Source organism: Entelurus aequoreus, linkage group LG16 (assembly GCF_033978785.1).
Source record: "Entelurus aequoreus isolate RoL-2023_Sb linkage group LG16, RoL_Eaeq_v1.1, whole genome shotgun sequence".
Taxonomy (NCBI): domain Eukaryota; kingdom Metazoa; phylum Chordata; class Actinopteri; order Syngnathiformes; family Syngnathidae; genus Entelurus; species Entelurus aequoreus.
In genome coordinates, this window is record NC_084746.1 from 14,353,737 (window position 1) to 14,377,613 (window position 23,877).

General features: G+C 40.4%; 1 protein-coding gene across 2 annotated transcripts in view; it reads right to left on the minus strand.

Annotated features, from left to right (window-relative positions):
* pik3r2 (phosphoinositide-3-kinase, regulatory subunit 2 (beta)) overlaps window positions 1–23,877 on the minus strand; it is a 131,536-nt gene that overhangs the window by 14,548 nt on the left and 93,111 nt on the right. For both annotated transcript variants that reach the window (XM_062022216.1, XM_062022217.1), the window contains exons 4-10: window positions 16,323–16,400; window positions 16,088–16,243; window positions 8,537–8,747; window positions 8,336–8,421; window positions 6,042–6,144; window positions 5,440–5,538; window positions 44–224 (exon numbers count right to left, since the gene is read on the minus strand). In XM_062022216.1, coding sequence (XP_061878200.1) covers window positions 44–224; window positions 5,440–5,538; window positions 6,042–6,144; window positions 8,336–8,421; window positions 8,537–8,747; window positions 16,088–16,243; window positions 16,323–16,400 — 914 coding nt within the window. The remainder of the gene's footprint in view (window positions 1–43; window positions 225–5,439; window positions 5,539–6,041; window positions 6,145–8,335; window positions 8,422–8,536; window positions 8,748–16,087; window positions 16,244–16,322; window positions 16,401–23,877) is intronic.

The following is a 23,877-nucleotide window of genomic DNA, read 5'->3' on the forward strand; positions in this document are numbered from 1 at the left end:
CATCGAGGAACACGCCGCCAATAGGAAACTTGGTTGCACTAACCTGTTGGTATTTGGACACAGGGTACAGGAGTCTGGTGTCCAGCTTAGGGTTGTACTGGGCCAAGGACTCATGGCGGTAATGGTTGATGAGCTCGACCACGGACAGGAAGGTGAGAGGCTCCGAGAAGCCGTAACGGCTGTCTCTGTGGTAGATCTTTATCAGTTTGTTGTTACCGCCTCTCCTGTTGGAAGAACAGAATGTTAGAAGGAACGAACATAATTTATATGATAGAGAAAGTGAAGACTGTAAATCCCCTCAGGCCATAAGACTCTTGAACGCATAATAATAATCCCCTCAATTCCCCCCAAAAATGGATTAACTCGCTGGAATATAAAGACAATATAACATACATCCATAAACGTGGATGCATATGCAAAAGTGCACTATATTTATCTGTACAGTAATCTATTTATTTATATCTGCACCTTATTGCTCTTTTATCCTGCACTACAAGGAGCTAATGCAACCAAATGTTGTTCTTATCTGTACTGAAAAAGTTCTAATTTGAATGACAATAAAAGGATGTCTAAATCTATTCCGGACTACAAGCGGCTACTTTTTTTCCCCTACGCCTTGAACTCTGCGGCTTATAAAACGGTGCGGCTAATTTATGGATTTTTCTTCACTGACGGCAATAAGGCAAACCGTTTTCATCAAACACCCGCAAAGCCACTTAAATGCTGTGTTGCCGTTTGTGCTATGGCACCATCATTTGGATGAGTTCGCTCACTGCAGGTGCAGCTGGGTTAATGCCTTTTAAGTGTTTCCTGCTGTTTAAAGATTTGAACCGGGAGTAGAAGTGATGTTTTGTCGTCTAATCGTCCATAGCGTTTGTACTCGTATGGATTCTTTATTCATCAATCTAAGCAACATTTGTAAGTTTTCTAGTATACCTAAAACAATTCTTACGTAGTAAACCAGTGGTCCCCAAATTACGGCCCAGGGGCCAGATCTGTCCAAAGAGTTTAAAAACATTTAAAATATATATATATATATATATATATATATATATATATATATATATATATATATATATATATATATATATATATATATATATATATATATATATATATATATATATATATATATATTTTAATCTGTCTTTTCTAATCCATTTTCTACCACTTGTTACTCTCTGTGTCTCCTAGCCGCTCAGGCAAATCATATTGTCTAAAAATGCATTTTTCCATCGATAACGTGACATCAAGTGCGCACTCTTTCAGTCAATTAGTGCGCAAGCAATATATATATATATATATATATATATATATATATATATATATATATATATATATATATATATATATATATATATATATATATATATATATATATATATATATATATATATATATATACATATATATATATATGTAAGACTCTTGAACGCATCATAATTAAATAATCCCCTCAACTCCCCCCAAAATGGATTAACTCGCTGGAATAAAAAAGACTATATAACATACATCCATAAACGTGGACGCATGTGAGAAAGTGCAATATATTTATCTTTATCCTTTAAATAGACCCCCCCTTTTTTAGACCAGTTGATCTGCCGTTTCTTTTCTTCTCTCCTCTTCTCCCCTGTCCCTTGCGAGGGGGAGTTGCATAGGTCCGGTGGCCATGGATGAAGTGCTGGCTGTCCAGAGCCGGGACCCCGGGTGGACCACTAGCCTGTGCATCGGTTGGGGACATCTCTGCGCTGCTGACCCGTCTCCGCTCGGGATGGTTTCCTGTTGGCCCCGCTGTGGACTGGACTCCCGCTGATGTGTTGGATCCACTGTGGACTGGACTTTCACAATGTTATGTCAGACCCACTCGACATCCGTTGCTTTCGGTCTCCCCTAGAGGGGGGGGGGGTTACCCACATATGCGGTCCTCTCCAAGGTTTCTCATAGTCATTCACCGACGTCCCACTGGGGTGAGTTTTTCCTTGCCCGTATGTGGGCTCTGTACCGAGGATGTCGTTGTGGCTTGTACAGCCCTTTGAGACACTTGTGATTTAGGGCTATATAAATAAACATTGATTGATTGATTGATCTGTACAGTAATCTATTTATTTATTTATTTATTTATATTTATATATTTATTTATTTTATATATATATTTATATATTATTTATATATATTTATATATGCACCTTATTGCTTTTTTTTATCCTGCACTACCATGAGCTTATGTAACGAAATTTCGATCTAATCTGTGCTGTAAAGTTCACATTTGAATGACAATAAAAAGGTAGTCTAAGTCTAATATACACTATATTGCCAAAAGTATTTGGCCACCTGCCTTGACTCACATATGAACTTGATGTGCCATCCCATTCCTAACCCATAGGGTTCAATAAGATGTGGGTCCACCTTTTGCAGCTATTACAGCTTCATCTCTTCTGGGAAGGCTGTCCACAAGGTTTTTATAGGTGTGTTTATAGGAATTTTCCACCATTCTTCCAAAAGCGCATTGGTGAGGTCACACACTGATGTTGGTGGAGAAGGCCTGACTCTCAGTCTCCGTTCTAATTCATCCCAAAGGTGTTCTATCGGGTTCAGGTCAGGACTCTGTGCAGGCCAGTCAAGTTCAACCACACCAGACTCTGTCATCCATGTCTTTATGGACCTTGCTTTGTGCACTGGTGCACAGTCATGTTGGAAGAGGAAGGGGCCCGCTCCAAACTGTTCCCACAAGGTTGGGAGCATGGAATTGTCCAAAATGTTTTGGTATCCTGGAGCATTCAAAGTTCCTTGCACTGGAACTAAGGGGCCAAGCCCAACTCCTGAAAAACAACCCCACACCATAATTCCTCCTCCATCAAATTTCACAATCGGCACAATGCAGTCCGAAATGTAGCGTTCTCCTGGCAACCTCCAAACCCAGACTGGTCCATCAGATTGCCAGATGGAAAAGCATGATTCATCAGTCCAGAGAAGGCATCTCCACTGCTCTAGAGTCCAGTGGTGACGTGCATTACACCACTGCATCCCACGCTTTGCAATGGACTTGGTGATGTATGGCTTAGATGCATCTGCTCGGCCATGGAAACCCATTCCATGAAGTTCTCTGCGTACTGTACGTGGGCTAATTGGAAGGTCACATGAAGTTTGGAGCTCTGTAGCAACTGACTGTGCAGAAAGTCCTTGCACTATGCGCTTCAGCATCCACTGACCCCTCTCTGTAAGTTTACCTGGCCTACCACTTGGTGGCTGAGTTGCTGTTGTTCCCAAACTCTTCACTTTTCTTATAATAGAGCCGACGGTTGTCTTTGGAGTATTAAGGAGCGCTGAAATTTCTTGACTGGATTTGTTGCACAGGTGGCATCCTATGACAGTTCCACGCTGGAAATCACTGAGAGCGGCCCATTCTTTCACAAATGTTTGTAGAAACAGTCTCCATACCTAAGTGCTTGATTTTATACACCTGTGGCCGGGCCTAGTGATTAGGACACCTGATTCTGATCATTTAGACGGGTGGCCAAATACTTTTGGTGGCCCCCAGCCAAATTGTTTTAACCCAATGCGGCCCCTGAGTCAAAAAGTAGGGGGTAGGGGTTAGCGGGGGTGTATATTGTAGTGTCCCGGAAGAGTTAGTGCTGCAAGGGGTTCTGGGTATTTGTTCTGTTGTGTTTATGTTGTGTTACGGTGCGGATGTTCTCCCGAAATGTGTTTTTCATTCTTGTTTGGTGTGGGTTCACAGTGTGGCGCATATTTGTAACAGTGTTAAAGGCCTACTGAAAGCCACTACTATCGACCACGCAGTCTGATAGTTTATATATCAATGATGAAATCTTAACATTGCAACACATGCCAATACGGCCGGGTTAGATTAGTAAAGTGCAATTTTAAATTTCCCGCTAAATATCCTGCTGAAAAAGTCTCGGTATGATGACGTTTGCGCGTGACATCACGGATTGTAGCGGACATTTTGGGACAGCATTGTGGCCAGCTATTAAGTCGTCCGTTTTCCACAGTATTCTGGACATCTGTGTTGGTGAATCTTTTGCAATTTGTTTAATGAACAATGGAGATAGCAAAGAAGAAAGCTGTAGGTGGGAAGCGGTGTATTAGCGGCCGGCTGCAGCAACACAAACACGTAGCGGCTACGTCGTAGCCGGTGTTTCATTGTTTACATTTTTGAACGATGACAGTCAAGCTTTACCATTGGCCTGTGGAGAACTGGGACAACAGAGACTCTTACCAGGAGGACTTTGAGTTGGATACGCGCTACCGTGAGTATGCAGCTGCGGCTTCCAAACATTTGATTGCTTGCCCGTACGTGCGTGCCGCTATGCGCATGTCACGTACGTAACTTTGGGGAAATATATGTGCTGTATGAACTTTGCGGAGGTGAACGGTACTTTGGGCTGTGGGATTGAGTGTGTTGTGCGGGTGTTTGAGTTGTATTGGTGGGTTATATGGACGGGAGGGGGGAGGTGTTTGTTATGCGGGATTAATTTGTGGCATATTAAATATAAGCCTGGTTGTGTTGTGGCTAATAGAGTATATATATGTCTTGTGTTTATTTACTGTTTTAGTCATTCCCAGCTGAATATCAGGTCCCACCCGCCTCTCACAGCATCTTCCCTATCTGAATCGCTTCCACTGCCCTCTAGTCCTTCACTCTCACTTTCCTCATCCACGAATCTTTCATCCTCGCTCAAATTAATGGGAAAATCGTCGCTTTCTCGGTCCGAATCGCTCTCGCTGCTGGTGGCCATGATTGTAAACAATGTGCAGATGTGAGGAGCTCCACCACCTGTGACGTCACGCTACTTCCGGTACAGGCAAGGCTTTTTTTTTATCAGCGACCAAAAGTTGCGAACTTTATCGTCGATGTTCTCTACTAAATCCTTTCAGCAAAAATATGGCAATATCACGAAATGATCAAGTATGACACATAGAATGGATCTGCTATCCCCGTTTAAAAAAGAAAATCTAATTTCAGTAGGCCTTTAAAGTTGTTTATACGGCCACCCTCAGTGTGACCTGTATGGCTGTTGACCAAGTATGCCTTGCATTCACTTGCGTGTGTGAAAAGCCGTAGATATTATGTGATTGGGCCGGCACGCAAAGGCAGTGACTTTAAGTCACGCCCCCAATATTGTTGTCTGGGTGGAAATCGAGAGAAATTCGGGAGAATGGTTGCCCCGGGAGATTTTCGGGAGGGGCGCTGAAATTCGGGAGTCTCCCGGGAAAATCGGGAGGGTTGGCAAGTATGACTGGGAGACGCAACTGCTCTGTACTTTTCCCTACGTCCGTGTACTACTCCGTACAGCAGCGTTTTAAAAAAGTCATAATTTTACCGATAATTTCCGATATTACATTTCAAAGCATTTATCGGCCGATAATATCGGCAGTCTGATATTATCGGACATCTCTATAAATAACAGGTTTCTTCACCTGAGGGTGAGAGTGTACTCGCCCTCCAGCTTGCTTGAGGCATCTCGAACCAGAAAGGTACCATCAGGAGTGTCTCTCAACTTCTCATTTACCTCCTCTCTAGACATAGAAAAAGAAAACACATTACTATCACCGATGTTTCCATTTACAGCATAAACACAAACACTGTGGTTTCCAATCAAATCATTAATATGCAGTACAACGCTGTAGCTTCAGGATGACGCTAAAATGATCTGATAATCTTCACAGGTGACCTCCTCTAAACTGATGAATGCACAGGTGTTTAACCCTTGTGTAATGTTCATATTGTTGTTACTCAGCCAGTGAGTAACAAACGCTGGCTGAGTAACAACAATATGAACGTTGCACGGAAAATTTCTCTGCCAGTTTCTGCATCCCACAGGGATTCTTCTTTTGTGTTTCTGCACCTGCGCTTCCCACACAAGGTTGCAACATTGTTTGTCAACACTGTCTGCTCTCATTTTCTCGCACATTTGACCCTCTGATGATCTGTGCAGAAAGCCATCCGATGTTTCATGTTGTATACATCCAAACTACAGGAAACCATCATGCCCCTTTTGAATTTGAACGGAGATCCTGACCTGGAAATTTCTCCCCAGTACCATTCAGCATCGCTGAGAAAGGTACTTATGTCCGTCAAAGCTGGTGGTGCCGTTTTTGATTTCGCTGGCTTTGCTGGAAGAACTGCAAGCAGACAAAGATGAAATAGAGCTAATAAAGCACGAATCTTGTTAAAACTTCACAAATTAGGAATCAATGTGTATTCCAAGTAGGGTTGTACGGTATACCGGTACTAGTATAGTATCGCAGTACTAATGAATCAAAAACGGTACTATACTCTGTTTGAAAAGTACCGGGTCGCCGTATTTAAAAAAAAAAATTTTTATACAGGTATGACGACATGTCGTCGTCACGTCGTGACATTGCTGGTTTTAGGAGCAGAAGAGCATGTTCGGCAGTGCACAATCACAGAGTACTTACAAGCAGACACAGTGTGTAGACAGAAAAGGGAGAATGGACGCATTTTGGCCTAAAAACCAACAATAAAGGTGAAGTTATAACACTGAAACACCCTCAGGAAGAGGTGCTTTAAGACATGGCTAGCTAGCTAGCAGCTAACATCCATCCACAGTCTGCAGTGTTTTAGCTACTTCTAAATCACTAATCCTCGCCTCCATGGTGACAAATAAAGTAAGTTTCTTACAAGTATCATTATCACTGCAGGACGAGGAATACCTAAACATGCTTCACTACACACCGTAGCTCACCGGCGTCACAATGTAAACAAACACCATCGGTGGATCTACACCTGACATCCACTGTAATGATACCAAGTACAATAGCATATCTAGGCGATACTACTATGATTACATCAATATTTTTTATCATCACAAAAAAAAATCATATTATGTTTATAAACTTAGGAAATACGTCCCTGGACACATGAGAACTTAAAATATGACCAATGTATATCCTGTAACTACTTGGTATCTGATTGATACCTAAATTTGTGGTATCATCCAAAACTAATGTAAAGTATCAAACAACAGAAGAATAAGTGATTATTACATTTTAACAGAAGTGTAGATAGAACATGTTAAAACAGAAAATAAGCAGATATTAACAGTAAATAAACAAGTACATTAATAATACATTTTCTACCACTTGTCTTTAATAATGTAGACACAATAATAGGTGTATAAATGACACAATATGTTACTGCATATGTCAGCAGACTAATTAGGAGCCTTTGTTTGTTTACTTACTACTAAAAGACAAGTTGTCTAGTATGTTCACTATTTTATTTAAGGACAAACTTGCAATAATATACATATGTTTAATGTACCCTAAGATTTTTTGTTAAAATAAAGCCAATAATGCCATTTTTTGAAGTCCCCTTTATTTAGAAAAGTATCGAAATAATTTTGGTAACGGTCCCAAAATAATGGTATCTGGACACATGAGGACTTTGAATATGACCAAAGTATAATCCTGTAACTACTTGGTATCGGATCAATACTGTGGACTGGACTTTCACAATGTTATGTCAGACCCACTCGACATCCGTTGCTTTCGGTCTCCCCTAGAGGGGGGGGGGTTACCCACATATGCGGTCCTCTCCAAGGTTTCTCATAGTCATTCACCGACGTCCCACTGGGGTGAGTTTTTCCTTGCCCGTATGTGGGCTCTGTACCGAGGATGTCGTTGTGGCTTGTACAGCCCTTTGAGACACTTGTGATTTAGGGCTATATAAATAAACATTGATTGATGATTGAATACCTAAATGTGTGGTATCATCCAAAACTAATGTAAAGTATCAAAGAAGAGAAGAATAAGTGATTATTACATTTTAACAGAAGTGTAGATAGAACATGTTAAAACAGAAAATAAGCAGATATTAACAGTAAATGAACAAGTAGATTAATAATTCATTTTCTACCACTTGTCCTTTATAATGTTGACAAAATAATAGAATGGAAAATGACACAATATGTTACTGCATATGTCAGCAGACTAATTAGGAGCCATTGTTTGTTTACTTACTACTAAAAGACAAGTTGTCTAGTATGTTCACTATTTTATTTAAGGACAAACTTGCTATAATAAACATATGTTTCATGTACCCTAAGATTTTTTGTTCAAATAAAGCCAAAAATGCCATTTTTTGAGGTCCCTTTATTTAGAAAAGCATCAAAATACATTTTGGTACCGGTACCAAAATACATTTTGGTACCGGTACCAAAATGATTGATAACGAGACAACACTATTTCCAAGTTTAAAGAAGAGCTAAGGAACGTGTCTGTACTTGATGAGGTAGATTGAAAATGTAAACAATGATTTGCTGGACTAATAACGTGAAGTGGAGCAAAGTACCTGGGGGAGTGAGGTCTTGTTCTGCAGTTCTCTCAATCAGAAGCCTTTCCACCACCAGAGCAGGTAACTCCTCATCTAGAGACAACCTGTCAAGCCATCGTTTGAGAATTAATCAACACACAATTAAGGAAGCCGGAGCAACTTGTGTGTGACTACCAGTGGTACTTTAACTTTACTCTAACGTACTGCAGTCTGGCATACCTGGGAGTAGACAGACCTGTCCTCATCAACAGCGGTCCAAAGATCTTTCCCAGCGTGTGCGTGTCCAAGCCGTTGCAGGCCTGTGCCCGAGTGACCTTGGCCAGGTGTGCCAGCAGGTACTGCAGGGTGAGGCGGTGATGGAGAGGGACGGCGGCCGAGCTCTCCAGGACGTGACTTACTTCTCTGTCGTGGCTGCAGGCGACGGCACCATCTGATTGATTGATTGATTGAGACTTTTATTAGTAGATTGCACAGTACAGTACATATTCCGTACAATTGACCACTAAATGGTAACACCCCAATAAGTTTTTCAACTTGTTTAAGTCGGGGTCCAGACACAAAGGATCTATAACGAGGACCCTGAATGCAACTACAGTGGTACCTGGACTTAGGAGTGCCTTCACTTACGAGTCATTTGACACAGCAGCTGTCGCTCAGCTTTTCATCGTGCTTTAAGTTGTGCGCATACCCTGAGTTACGAGCATTTTCACCGCCGGGTGAAAAAATATTTGTAACGGGGTTGTGCCCTTTGAGCAATAAAGAGTTATAGTTGCTGCTTTTTTTACACAACAAACAAATATACGTTTTTATTAGGCAAGGACGTGCGTGTTTGAGTGACATGCTGCCATCAGGAGAAAGAAAGTTCTCCCATTTGAGTCACACATTAGGACAGACCTGGGCATTCTGTGGCCCGCGGGCCACATCCGGCCCTTTGTGCGTCCCGCGTGAGGCCAATCATAAATTACAAAATAAATTTAAAATAGTATCTATGTCGAGTGTGCAATACAACGGTGCTGCTTTTGTTTTGAAAAGCGTTATTTGTATTACTTCCGTGTGGACGTATGCGTGATTGTGAGTGAATGTGAACAGCTGTAATCACAAATTACAAAATAAAGTTGAAAAAACATCTATGTCGTGCGCGCAATACAACTGTGCTGCTTTTATTTTGAAAAGTGTTATTTATGGGCGTATGTCCGTGTGTAACCTGTGAGTGAAGGTGCACAGCGACAAGTGATGCACGGTTTACACCCGAGACGCTAAAAAGAGAAAAGTTGATGAGGAATGGCGTGTTTTCAACAAGACATGGACTCCCAAGCAACGTTCCCTCTAAGGTGCGCGCCTGTGCAATTGCGCACTGCTCAAGCGTCCTCTGCGCACAGCAAATATATGCCGCGCACCAAATCAAATCCCATCTGAATTCTAAACAAAATAAACACATTTATTCTGTGTAATTTTGCAATGCAACTCTGAGTGACAGTGACAAAAAGCGGCCCTAACGGTGTTCATCAACACCGTTCAATTATTGGAACGTCTATCGAGATGCTTCGAGGCCAGGAATTATATCGATCAATTTATTGAGCAAAACTGTTTATATTCGGCCATAACCACACCAAAAACATGAGCAAAACACTTCTATCTCGAAAAACTAGTAATTTTCTGCCGTACAAACCAGGCCAAAACCAACTTGTCATCTGTCACCAACACGCATACCACTAAACCACTGATGCGTTTATGGCCACACAAAAAGTCGGACAACTCAAACACCATACAAAGTTACACTATGACTCCTCAGTCATACGTGTGCTTATTTTACTGTCATTTATTATTAATGTTAATTTATTGATATTAATCATGGAATGCTGTTACTAGAGAAAGTTACAGGAATGTACACTTCAACCTATGCTTACATTTCATTGTGCAACATGAGGATGTTTAAGGGGAACTAAATGTGATCTCTGAAAGGGGTACAAATGATTTCCAAAGCAGTGCTTTTGGTATAAAGTTAAGTTAGGTTAAATGAAAGTATTATTATTATTATTAATTATTATTATTATTTTTATTATTATTATTTATCTTACGGTATATGTCAAAAATAATATTGAGCAAAATTTAATTGAAATATTGTCGATGTGGCCCTCCAGCAGTGCTTGGGTTGCTCATGCGGCCCCCGGTAAAAATTAATTGCTCACCCCTGCGTTAGGAGTAGGGCTGGGCGATATGGCCTTTTATTAATATCTCCATATTTTTAGGCCATGTCACGATACACGATATATACCTCCATATTTTGCTTTACCCTTGAATGAACACTTGATGCATATAATCACAGCAGTATGATGATTCTATGTGTCTACATTAAAACATTCTTCTTCATACTGCATTAATATATGCTCATTTTAAACTTTCATGCAAAGAGGGAAATCACAACTAAGTCAATTTAGCAAACGTGTATTTATTAAACAGTTATTAAGCAGTGGCACAAACATTCATGTCATTTCAAAACAAAAAGTGCAAGATTGTCAGAGACATTTTAAAACAAGCTATTAGTGCACTTGTGTGCATGATGTCACTAAGATGACATATCAAAACAACACTAAATTAAAGTGCACTTTTTGTACAGAACGCCACTACAATAGTTTAAAACAAATAAAGTGCACTTTTGTGCATGATGTCACACAAGATATTTCAATAAGTGTCAAATAAAAATGAGCTGCATAATAGGAAATCAAATAGTGTATGTCCTTCACTATGTGGTAGGTTCCTGCGGACGTTATCTCCTTCTGTTGTTGACTATTTTTTTCATATGGTGTTGATGTGGAAATGGTTGCTTGGGCATTTTGTGGGTGTGGCACCGAATGGAGATGTTGACATGCGGAGTTTCAAGCACTCTCCATTCTCTAGCGGGTGACTTTTCAAATGATGCTACAAATTAGCAGTAATGCTACTTTTTGTAGCAACGCTTTTGCCGCATACTTGACATATTACGGTTGTCTGTTCAACATCTTCCCGCTTGAAGCCAAACCACCGCCAGGGGTTATATACTTATATACCTATATACAGGGCTCCAATTTAACCACGGTAATTGCCGCTACCGCCCTCGTCACTTGCCGTAATGCCCTAAAAATTTAACAACATCTGCGGGAAGAACATGCCGTGACCGCCCTTGACTTTTTACTTGTCAATGGACGAGGGATGTAACAATAAACGGTACAATGATAATTTGCGATAAAATTTCAGACGGTTAGTAATACCGTCTAATTTTTTAATTACCGAAAAACTGTCATTTATTAATGCATTTTTGGCAACGTGAAGTCAGGCGCATGCGCACTAGCGTCGTTTGGCTTGATAATCATGGCGGACTAACTACACAGACTTTGCTCCGGAGATTTCCCCTCGGAGTAAACGGAGCCAAGCGCTTGGTTTAACATCATTTTCCCTTGAAGAGCGCACTGCTGTGTTTAGATGGAGACAGGTGTGGACAATATTGGTTTGACATTGCTACCGGAAAAAAACGTCTAACTTTACGCCGTGTGCGTCTTCGAATCTCCGTTTGGACGTCTCTACGTGGAGTGGGCACTTGTCCCAGTGCGTGTGTGGGTTTTCTCCGGGTACTCCAGTTTTCTCCCACATTCCAAAAAGATGCATGTTAGCTTTGATTGCAGACTGCAAATTTTGTGTGTTAGTGTGAAAGATTGTATATCTAAAACCCTGCGATTGGCTATGCTAATTTGAGTTAGCTTATCTATGAGCTAGTCCATTGTACGTTAGCATTAAGCTTGCAGCATTAGAACCCAACCTTCATCCTGCATAATTGTATTGCTTTTTACAGTTTATTCCAAATTATATTTTTAATCTAACGTGATTCCTACCTACATGTACAGTATGTGCACTTCACGTGTATATATATTGTGCTTTCTTTAGTGTGGTTAGTTTTACAGCGTACATTGTATATTGTGAAGAATATCAACAAAAAACCTACATTTTGTTTCCAAATCAAATTCAAAGGACTGTTTCCCAGTGGTCATATCTGGTGGTGTAAATGTGTTTAATGTAATGCTATGAATAAAAGGTGAATATTTCTCCCATCCTCATTCAGTTCATAAATTCCCTATAAAAAGCAGAATTTCCTGTAGAACTAAATTTTTTGTGTATCTTCTCAAGTGTCCATGTGGAAAGAGTAAGAGAGGGCTCAAAATTCGCATTTCAGAACATAAAAGTAGCATTAAGAATTGTGATATAAACTCCTCTGTCGCAAGACACTTTAATAGTGCAGGACATGATATTTGTTCATGGAGGTTTCAGGGTTTGGAAGAAGTGAAACCTTTGAGGAGAGGGGGAGATAGAGAAAAAGTTTTACTGCAACGTGAAGCATTTTGGATACACACGTTACAAACTGAGTACCCTAAACAAGTGTTTTTCAACCTTTTCTGAGCCAAGGCAAATTTTTTTCATTGAAAAAATCCCGAGGCACACCACCAGCGGAAAAAATTAAAAAATGAAACTCAGCAGCCGATATTGACAGTAAAAAGTCATTCTCGCCATTGTTGGATATGAATTGAAACCATAACCATGCATCACTATAGCTCTTGTCTCGAAGTAGGTGTACTGTCACCACCTGTCACATCACACCCTGACTTATTTTGAGTTTTTTGGTGTTTTCCTGTGTGTAGTGTTTTAGTTCCACTCTGGACTGGACTCCCACTATTATGTTAGATCCACTATGGACTGGACTCTCACTATTATGTTATATCCACTATGGACTGGATTCTCACACTATTATGCTAGATCCACTATGGACTGGACTCTCACACTATTATGCTAGATCCACTATGGACTGGACTCTCACACTATTTTGTTAGATCCACTACGGACTAGACTCTCACTATTATGTTAGATCCACTATGGACTGAACTCTCACACTATTATGCTAGATCCACTATGGACTGGACTCTCACACTATTTTGTTAGATCCACTATGGACTGGACTCTCACACTATTATGTTAGATCCACTATGGACTGGACTCTCACACTATTATGCTAGGTCCACTATGGACTGGACTCTCACACTATTATGCTAGATCCACTATGGACTGGACTCTCACACTATTTTGTTAGATCCACTATGGACTGGACTCTCACACTATTATGTTAGATCCACTATGGACTGGACTCTCACACTATTATGTTAGATCCACTATGGACTGCACTCTCACACTATTATGTTAGATCCACTATGGACTGGACTCTCACTATTATGTTAGATCCACTATGGACTGGACTCTCACTATTATGTTAGATCCACTATGGACTGGACTCTCACACTATTATGTTAGATCCACTATGGACTGGACTCTCACTATTATGTTAGATCCACTATGGACTGGACTCTCACACTATTATGTTAGATCCACTATGGACTGGACTCTCACACTATTAACTAGATCCACTATGGACTGCACTCTCACACTATTATGTTAGATCCACTATGGACTGGACTCTCACTATTATGTTAGATCCACTATGGACTGGACTATCACTATTATGTTAGATCCACTATGGACTGGACTCTCACACTATTATGTTAGATCCACTATGGACTGGACTTTCACTATTATGTGAGATCCACTATGGACTGGACTCTCACACTATTATGTTAGATCCGCTATGGACTGGACTCTCACACTATTATGTTAGATCCGCTATGGACTGGACTCTCACACTATTAACTAGATTCACTATGGACTGCACTCTCACACTATTATGTTAGATCCACTATGGACTGGACTCTCACACTATTATGTTAGATCCACTATGGACTGGACTCTCACACTATTAACTAGATCCACTATGGACTGCACTCTCACACTATTATGTTAGATCCACTATGGACTGGACTCTCACTATTATGTTAGATCCACTATGGACTGGACTATCACTATTATGTTAGATCCACTATGGACTGGACTCTCACACTATTATGTTAGATCCACTATGGACTGGACTTTCACTATTATGTGAGATCCACTATGGACTGGACTCTCACACTATTATGTTAGATCCGCTATGGACTGGACTCTCACACTATTATGTTAGATCCGCAATGGACTGGACTCTCACACTATTAACTAGATCCACTATGGACTGCACTCTCACACTATTATGTTAGATCCACTATGGACTGGACTCTCACACTATTATGTTAGATCCACTATGGACTGGACTCTCACTATTATGTTATATCCACTATGGACTGGACTCTCACACTATTATGTTAGATCCACTATGGACTGGACTCTCACTATTATGTTATATCCACTATGGACGGGACTCTCACACTATTATGTTAGATCCACTGTGGACTGGACTCTCACACTATTATGTTAGATCCACTATGGACTGGACTCTCACACTTATGTTAGATCCACTATGGACTGGACTCTCACTATTATGTTATATCCACTATGGACTGGACTCTCACACTATTATGTTAGATCCACTATGGACTGGACTCTCACACTATTATGTTAGATCCACTATGGACTGGACTCTCACACTATTATGTTAGATCCACTATGGACTGGACTCTCACTATTATGTTATTTCCACTATGGACTGGACTCTCACACTATTATGTTAGATCCACTATAGACTGGACTCTCACTATTATGTTACATCCACTATGGACTGGACTCTCACACTATTATGTTAGATCCACTATGGACTGGACTCTCACACTATTATGTTAGATCCACTATGGACTGGACTCTCACTATTATATTATATCCACTATGGACTTGACTCTCACACTATTATGTTAGATCCACTATGGACTGGACTCTCACTATTATGTTATATCCACTATGGACTGGACTCTCACACTATTATGTTAGATCCACTATGGACTGGACTCTCACTATTATGTTATATCCACTATGGACTGGACTCTCACACTATTATGTTAGATCCACTGTGGACTGGACTCTCACACTATTATGTTAGATCCACTATGGACTGGACTCTCACACTTATGTTAGATCCACTATGGACTGGACTCTCACTATTATGTTATATCCACTATGGACTGGACTCTCACACTATTATGTTAGATCCACTATGGACTGGACTCTCACACTATTATGTTATATCCACTATGGACTGGACTCTCACACTATTATGTTAGCTCCACTAAGGACTGGACTCTCACTATTATGTTATATCCACTATGGACTTGACTCTCACACTATTATGTTAGATCCACTATGGACTGGACTCTCACTATTATGTTAGATCCACTATGGACTGGACTCTCACATTATTATGTTAGATCCACTACGGACTGGACTCTCACACTATTATGTTAGATCCACTATGGACTGGACTCTCACACTATTATGTTAGATCCACTATGGACTGGACTCTCACACTATTATGTTATATCCACTATGGACTGGACTCTCACACTATTATGTTAGATCCACTATGGACTGGACTCTCACACTATTATGTTAGATCCACTATGGACTGGACTCTCACACTATTATGTTAGATCTGAGCCGAGGATGTCGTTGTGGCTTGTGCAGCCCTTTGAGACACTCATGATTTAGGGCGATATAAGTAAACATTGAATTTAAATGGGCAGAGATACAAGTGTTCTGAGTTACGCGCTTGGTCGTGGAATGAACCGTGCTCCTAAATTGAGGTACTACTTACACTGTACAGAGCTGAGCCGCTTTTTAAGCCAGACTTTACATGAATCCGCTAGTCTTTCCTACCTGTCGACTGCTGCAGGGCCTGCTGCTGCTGCTGTGCGACGGCAGCTTGTAACGGAGCGTAGGTACAGGCAGGGATGACCGGCGAAGGGAGGTCTCTCAGGTAGTGCAAGACCCCCTCTGACAGGATGGACACATCGGTCTGACTGATATCACTCTCTGCACATGAGGAGTCAAGCACGACTACGTAAAGATACGGGACTGATCATAAAAGATTAGAATGCAGAAAGACACCCACCAGGACTGAGGCTGTGCACTGGGCTGTCTGAAATGGAGGAACTAGCAGTCATCCTGTACAGAGTTGTCGAGTCCAGACCTGAGAAACACAGAGATGACATTATGCGGTTTATTTGGACAAGTAAACGCTTGAAATGGCAAAGGGAGCGAAGATTCCGAAGCAGCAGTGATTTGACATATGACATTGTGGTATATTTACCTAGTTCACCAAGGAAAAGCACTCCTATTAGATAAACATTTTATAATCGTTTCCACATACGGTTCATGCCAGTCTAAGTACCCCCCCCCCCCCCGGTTTCTACGAGTGAAAGACGGTGTGAACACGGGATGGCAACATGAGTCATTTCCAATGCATAAAATCCTCCAGGAAAATCAGGTCTAGACAGTTTGATTCAGGAAGGCAATTCTTGAGACAAGTCCCGTCTCTCAGGTAGTTGAGAAAACCATAAAGTGTGTGCATCCAATTCATGGATGCATTTCAGCACCATTGCTACATCAAACTGTTTACATTCCAGACAGACCTTTTGCCGCCCAGGTGGAGATCAATATCGAGATTTTTTTTTCAGCGTGAAAGACACTTTTGGCAAGTGACTCAAAGATGAAAGTGACATGAAACAGTCTGACTGTGCGTCAAGTTCTTTTGGCCCATTTGCTCAAAAAGGTTCTTTATGTCTTCTTATTCATATACTTTTCAAATGTTCTTGTAATCAGACAATACTTTCAGTATATTAGATGGAATTTTTACCTGACCTGTTTCGACTGTCAACTGTTCGACTTGTTTTTCTCACTACGATAGGGCAAAACTATCCTTGCCCAGGCATACCCTCCTGGTTTTGAAGTATAAATAATTGGGGATTTGGCACCAGCCGCGAGACTAGATGAGACCAATCTACGTCTCAGACTAGATGTGACCAATCTAAGTCTCAGACTAGATGGGACCAATCTAAGTCTCAGACTAGATGTGACCAATCTAAGTCTCAGACTAGATGTGACCAATTTAAGTCTCAGACTAGTTGACTATTTGTTCATTTACTGATTATTTTCCGTTTTGACTTCTGTTAAAATGTAATAATCACTTATTCTTCTCTTCTTTGATACTTTACATTGGTTTTGGATGATACCACAAATTTGGGTATCGATCCAATACCAAGTAGTTACAGGATCATACATTGGTCATATTCAAAGTCCTCATGTGTCCAGGGATGCATTTCCTGAGTTTATAAACATAATATGAATTTTTTTGTAAACGAAAGAAGATTTTGTGATGCTAAAATATATCGATGTAATCATAGTAGTATCGACTAGATACGCTCCTGTACTTGGTATCATTACAGTGGATGTCAGGTGTAGATCCACCCATGGCATTTGTTTACATTGTGACGCCGTTGAGCTACGGTGTGTAGTGTTTAGCTATTCCTCGTCCTGCAGTGATAATGGTACTTGTAAGAAACTTACTCAACGGGGGGTGACCGGTATTCTTTAGAGGCGGTATAGTTCCAAATTTGATTTATATTCATATTCATATTCATATTCATATATATATATATATATATATATATATATATATATATATATATATATATATATATATATATATATATATATATATATATATATATTCATATATATATATATATATATATATATATATATTCATATATATATATATATATTCATATATATATATATATATATATATATATATATATATATTCATATATATATATATATATTCATATATATATATATATATATATATATATATATATATATATATATATATATATTCATATATATATATATATATATATATTCATATATATATATATATATATATTCATATATATATATATATATATATATATATATATTCATATATATATATATATATATATTCATATATATATATATATATATATTCATATATATATATATTCATATATATATATATTCATATATATATATATTCATATATATATATATATATATATATATATATATATATTCATATATATATATATATATATATATATATATATATTCATATATATATATATTCATATATATATATATATATTCATATATATATATTCATATATATATATATATATATATATATATATATATATATATATATATATATATATATATATATATATATATATATATATATATATATAGATAGATGTGACCAGTCTAAGTCTCAGACTAGATCGGGCCCAGTCTAAGTCTCAGACTAGATCGGGCCAATCTAAGTCTCAGACTAGACCGGACCAATCTAAGTCCCAGACTAGATCGGGCCAATCTAAGTCTCAGACTAGATCGGACCTATCTAAGTCTCAGACTAGATCGGACCTATCTAAGTCTCAGACTAGATCGGACCAATCTAAGTCTCAGACTAGATCGGACCAATCTAAGTCCCAGACTAGATCGGACCAGTCTAAGTCTCAGACTAGATCGGACCAGTCTAAGTCTCAGACCAGATCGGACCAGTCTAAGTCTCAGACCAGATGTGACCAGTCTAAGTCTCAGACCAGATCGAACCAATCTAAATCTCAGACTAGATCGGACCAATCTAAATCTCAGACTTGATCGGACCAATCTAAGTCTCAGACTAGATCGGGCCAATCTAAATCTCAGACTAGATCGGACCAATCTAAGTCTCAGAGTAGATCGGACCAATCTAAGTCTCAGACTAGATGTGACCGGTCTAAGTCTCAGACTAGATCGAACCAATCTAAATCTCAGACTAGATCGGACCAATCTAAATCTCAGACTAGATCGGACCAATCTATGTCTCAGACTAGATCGGGCCAATCTAAATCTCCGACTAGATCGGACCAATCTAAGTCTCAGAGTAGATCGGACCAATCTAAGTCTCAGACTAGATGTGACCGGTCTAAGTCTCAGACTAGATCGAACCAATCTAAATCTCAGACTAGATCGGACCAATCTAAATCTCAGACTAGATCGGACCAATCTAAGTCTCAGACTAGATCGGGCCAATCTAAATCTCCGACTAGATCGGACTAATCTAAGTCTCAGAGTAGATCGGACCAATCTAAGTCTCAGACTAGATGTGACCAGTCTAAGTCTCAGACTAGATGTGACCAGTCTAAGTCTCAGACTAGATGTGACCAGTCTAAGTCTCAGACTAGATGTGACCAGTCTAAGTCTCAGACCAGATCGAACCAATCTAAATCTCAGACTAGATCGGACCAATCTAAATCTCAGACTAGATCGGACCAATTTAAGTCTCAGACTACATCGGGCCAATCTAAGTCTCAGACTAGATCGGACCAATCTAAGTCTCAGACTAGATCGGACCAATCTAAGTCTCAGACTAGATCGGACCAATTTAAGTCTCAGACTAGATCGGACCAATCTAAATCTCAGACTAGATCGGACCAATCTAAATCTCAGACTAGATTGGACCAATCTAAGTCTCAGAGTAGATCGGACCAATCTAAGTCTCAGACCAAATCTGACCAATCTAAGTCTAGGACTAGATCTGACCAATCTAAAACTAAGACTACATCTGACCAATCTAAGTCTAAGACCAGATCTGACCAATCTAAGTCTAAGACTAAAACTGACCTGTTTCGACTGTCATCTGCAGTCTTCTTCAGAAGGGTCACCTGACCACTGTGATGTGTTGCCTATCAGCTGTTCTTACAGGCGCCGCTTGATGCTTAGTGGAGTCCATAAAAATTCCATCTGATATACCGAAAATATTGTCTGATTACAATCAAGTTTGAAAAGTCAATCAACAAACCTTAACTAAATCTTTTGTTGGGCCTGACAAATGGGCCAAAAGAACTTGACGCACAGTCAGACTGTTTCATGTCACTTTCATCTTTGAGTCACTTGCCAAAAGTCTTTCACGCTGAAAAAACAATTAATCTGGATATTGATATCCACCAAGGAGCAAAGTGCTTTCAAATTAATCATTAATACTAGGCGGTCTCTGAATGCTACATATATGCTGCCATAAAGTGGACAATGTGAGTAAATGGAGTAGATCAATGACCCTTGAAAGTACTTTGAAATAATAGCACACCAATGACACAATCCAAACAACCCTCCCTAGTCATGGTGCACAAAAAATGCAATTAACATTCAGGTCAACACAGATGGTCACACAACACAACCTGCTCACTGAACATTGTGGGTATGACACAACCAAACACCATAAACAATTTCAAAATTACACCCATTTAAATCCATTAGAGTGCATGATGGGGAAAATGTACAACACTCTCTCCACACTTAGGTCCCTTCTGCACTAAACCGGCTAAGGTTAGCCAAGGTAAATCCCACTTAACCTTATCCACACACACACAATGGTCATTTAAGACCCCCTCACCCCCTCTGTCCGCCGTTAACTTATCTGAACAATATCCAGTGTTGTGGTATTTCAATTAACTGGAATCCAGTGTGCTGTGGAGCCCTATTGTAGTGAATCACACCTAAGACGTTATAAATTAATCAAATCTTTAATAAACACGTGGAAGTAAACAATGTGATAAAGAACATTTTACCACAATCAATCTAGGGATGTAGATATCTGGTCAGGACACTCCTCACTCTTTTGCCTTCACCTTCATTGTCCATTCCTTTTTGGTGACTTTATATACTCTGGACCTAGACGTCGACATACATCGCAGACAATAACTGATCCAGTCTGCTTTGCCAGTCCAAATGCATTCGATGTTTTCCGTAGTCTTCCCTTGACGGCCAGGTAATACAAAGCACACGCTACCTTTTTTTATCACATCCACAGGAGCTCGCATTTTCTTTGTCTCTCCTTAGACAAATGGACAAAGTTTTTCGGTCAGTACACCTGGACATTGGAAAGTTCTCTTGCCGTCTGAGAAGTGTTGTATCCCAAATAGCTGCAATCGCTTTCTCTTAAGGTATTCATGTTTGATTTCCACAAGCGTCTGTTCATGTAGAGGAAGGAGAAACACGGTCATGTCTGGATGACTCGCCGCCATCTTTCTCGTGTTTACCTCCGAGTGGAAACAGGTTAAGAAGCTGGCTGTGGCGCGTTCTTTTCGACGTCACTTCCTGTGTGGCGTCACTTCCTCTCCGAACTCAGTTTGTAAACCAACGATGAGTCCATACAGAGCTAAGAGCTGGAGATTCAAGAAATACACGGCGTACTTAACCGTGTAAAAAAATTATCCAAGGAGGGTTGGTTTCTAGGCGCAGTCAAGGTGTTGAGGGGATCTGGTTTGGTGGGTGCAGGATTAGGTCTCTGCTTTTTGCAGATGATGTGGTCCTGATGGCTTCATCTGGCCAGGATCTTCAGCTCTCACTGGATCGGTTCGCAGCAGAGTGTGAAGCGACTGGGATGAGAATCAGCACCTCCAAGTCCGAGTCCATGGTTCTCGCCCGGAAAAGGGTGGAATGCCATCTCCGGGTTGGGGAGGAGACCCTGCCCCAAGTGGAGGAGTTCAAGTACCTAGGAGTCTTGTTCACGAGTGAGGGAAGAGTGGATCGTGAGATCGACAGGCGGATCGGTGCGGCGTCTTCAGTAATGCGGACGCTGTATCGATCCGTTGTGGTAAAGAAGGAGCTGAGCCGGAAGGCAAAGCTCTCAATTTACTGGTCGATCTACGTTCCCATCCTCACCTATGGTCATGAGCTTTGGGTTATGACCGAAAAGACAAGATCATCCTCATGGAGAGGAGCCAGATGAGGTGGTCCGGGCATCTGGTCAGGATGCCACCCGAACGCCTCCCTAGGGAGGTGTTTAGGGCACGTCCGACCGGTAGGAGGCCACGGGGAAGACCCAGGACACGTTGGGAGGACTATGTCTCCCGGCTGGCCTGGGAACGCCTCGGGATCCCCCGGGAAGAGCTGGACGAAGTGGCTGGGGAGAGGAAAGTCTGGGCTTCCCTGCTTAGGCTGCTGCCCCCGCGGCCCGACCTCGGATAAGCAGAAGAAGATAGATGGATGGATGGGTTGGTTACCTTAAGTGTGGCTGACACGATGCTAAGGCTAAATAATTATTTGTTTAAGGGGTTATCCGGCTTAGTGTAGACATAGCCTTATCCATGTTTGGCGCATTTTAGCTGCTTGATATTTCTGATTGATTACAAAACATTGACTAAAGGCTTAGTGGCCACATGCGTGGACAGCACCTTTTACCTCTTATTTCCAAAATTGTGTACACTACTGAATTGGGGTCTTATGGCCGCTTATGTGGACACTTATACTGCCATCTGGTGGTGTCAGAAGAGTATAACATACAATGGAATTTGGAAAAAAAAAGGTGTAAAAATAAGAATTAGCATGTCACTAAACATGAAGTGCACGTTTGTGTACTTATGGACTAAGTACACCATATCAAAAGATGATTCTTAGTTTTTATTCTAATTAGGGTCCAATAAGCCCAAATAGCAAAGAGAAATTTAAAAAAAAACATGTAAACAAACAGCTTGGGCCTTAAGAGGATATTTAAGGAGGTCATCACAGAAGTAAACAAGGTAGGAGTCAAACTTTCACATACTCTAAATATTTAATTATATTATATATCATCGTATAAATATATGTACACTAGAGATGTCCGATAATGGCTTTTTTGCCGATATCCGATATTCCGATATTGTCCAACTCTTAATTGCAGATTCCGATATCAACCGATACCGATATATACAGTCGTGGCATTAACACATTATTATGCCTAATTTTGTTGTGACGCCCCGCTGGATGCATTAAACAATGTAACAAGGTTTTTCAAAATAAATCAACTCAAGTTATGGAAAAAAATGCCAACATGGCACTGCCGTGAGGAGAACATGAGGAGGTTGAGGTGGGCGGGGTTGGGGCGGGGGGTGTATATTGTAGCGTCCCGTAAGAGTTAGTGCTGCAAGGGGTTCTGGGTATTTGTTCTGTTGTCTTTATGTTGTGTTACGGTGCGGATGTTCTCCCGAAATGTGTTTGTCATTCTTGTTTGGTGTGGGTTCACAGTGTGGCGCATATTTGTAACAGTGTTAAAGTTGTTTATACGTCCACCCTCAGTGTGACCTGTATGGCTGTTGACCAAGTATGCCTTGCATTCACTTGTGTGTGTGAAAAGCCATGGATATTATGTGATTGGGCCGGCACGCAAAGGCAGTGCCTTTAAGGCACGCACCGCCCCCAATAATGTTGTCTGAGTGGAAATCGGGAGAAATTCGGGAGAATGGTTGCCCCGGGAGATTTTCGGGAGGGGCACTGAAATTCGGGAGTGTACCGGGAAAATCGGGAGGGTTGGCAAGTATGACTGGGAGACACAACTGCTCTGTACTTCTCGCTACGTCCGTGTACCACTCCGTACAGCGGCGTTTTAAAAAGTCATACATTTTACTTTTTGAAACCGATACCGATAATTTCCGATATTACATTTTAAAGCATTTATCGGCCGATAATATCGGCAGTCCGATATTATCGGACATCTCTAATGTACACACATATATACCTGTATATATTATATATACAGTATATATTTATTTATATATAAGTATATATATACACTACCGTTCAAAAGTTTGGGGTCACCCAAACAA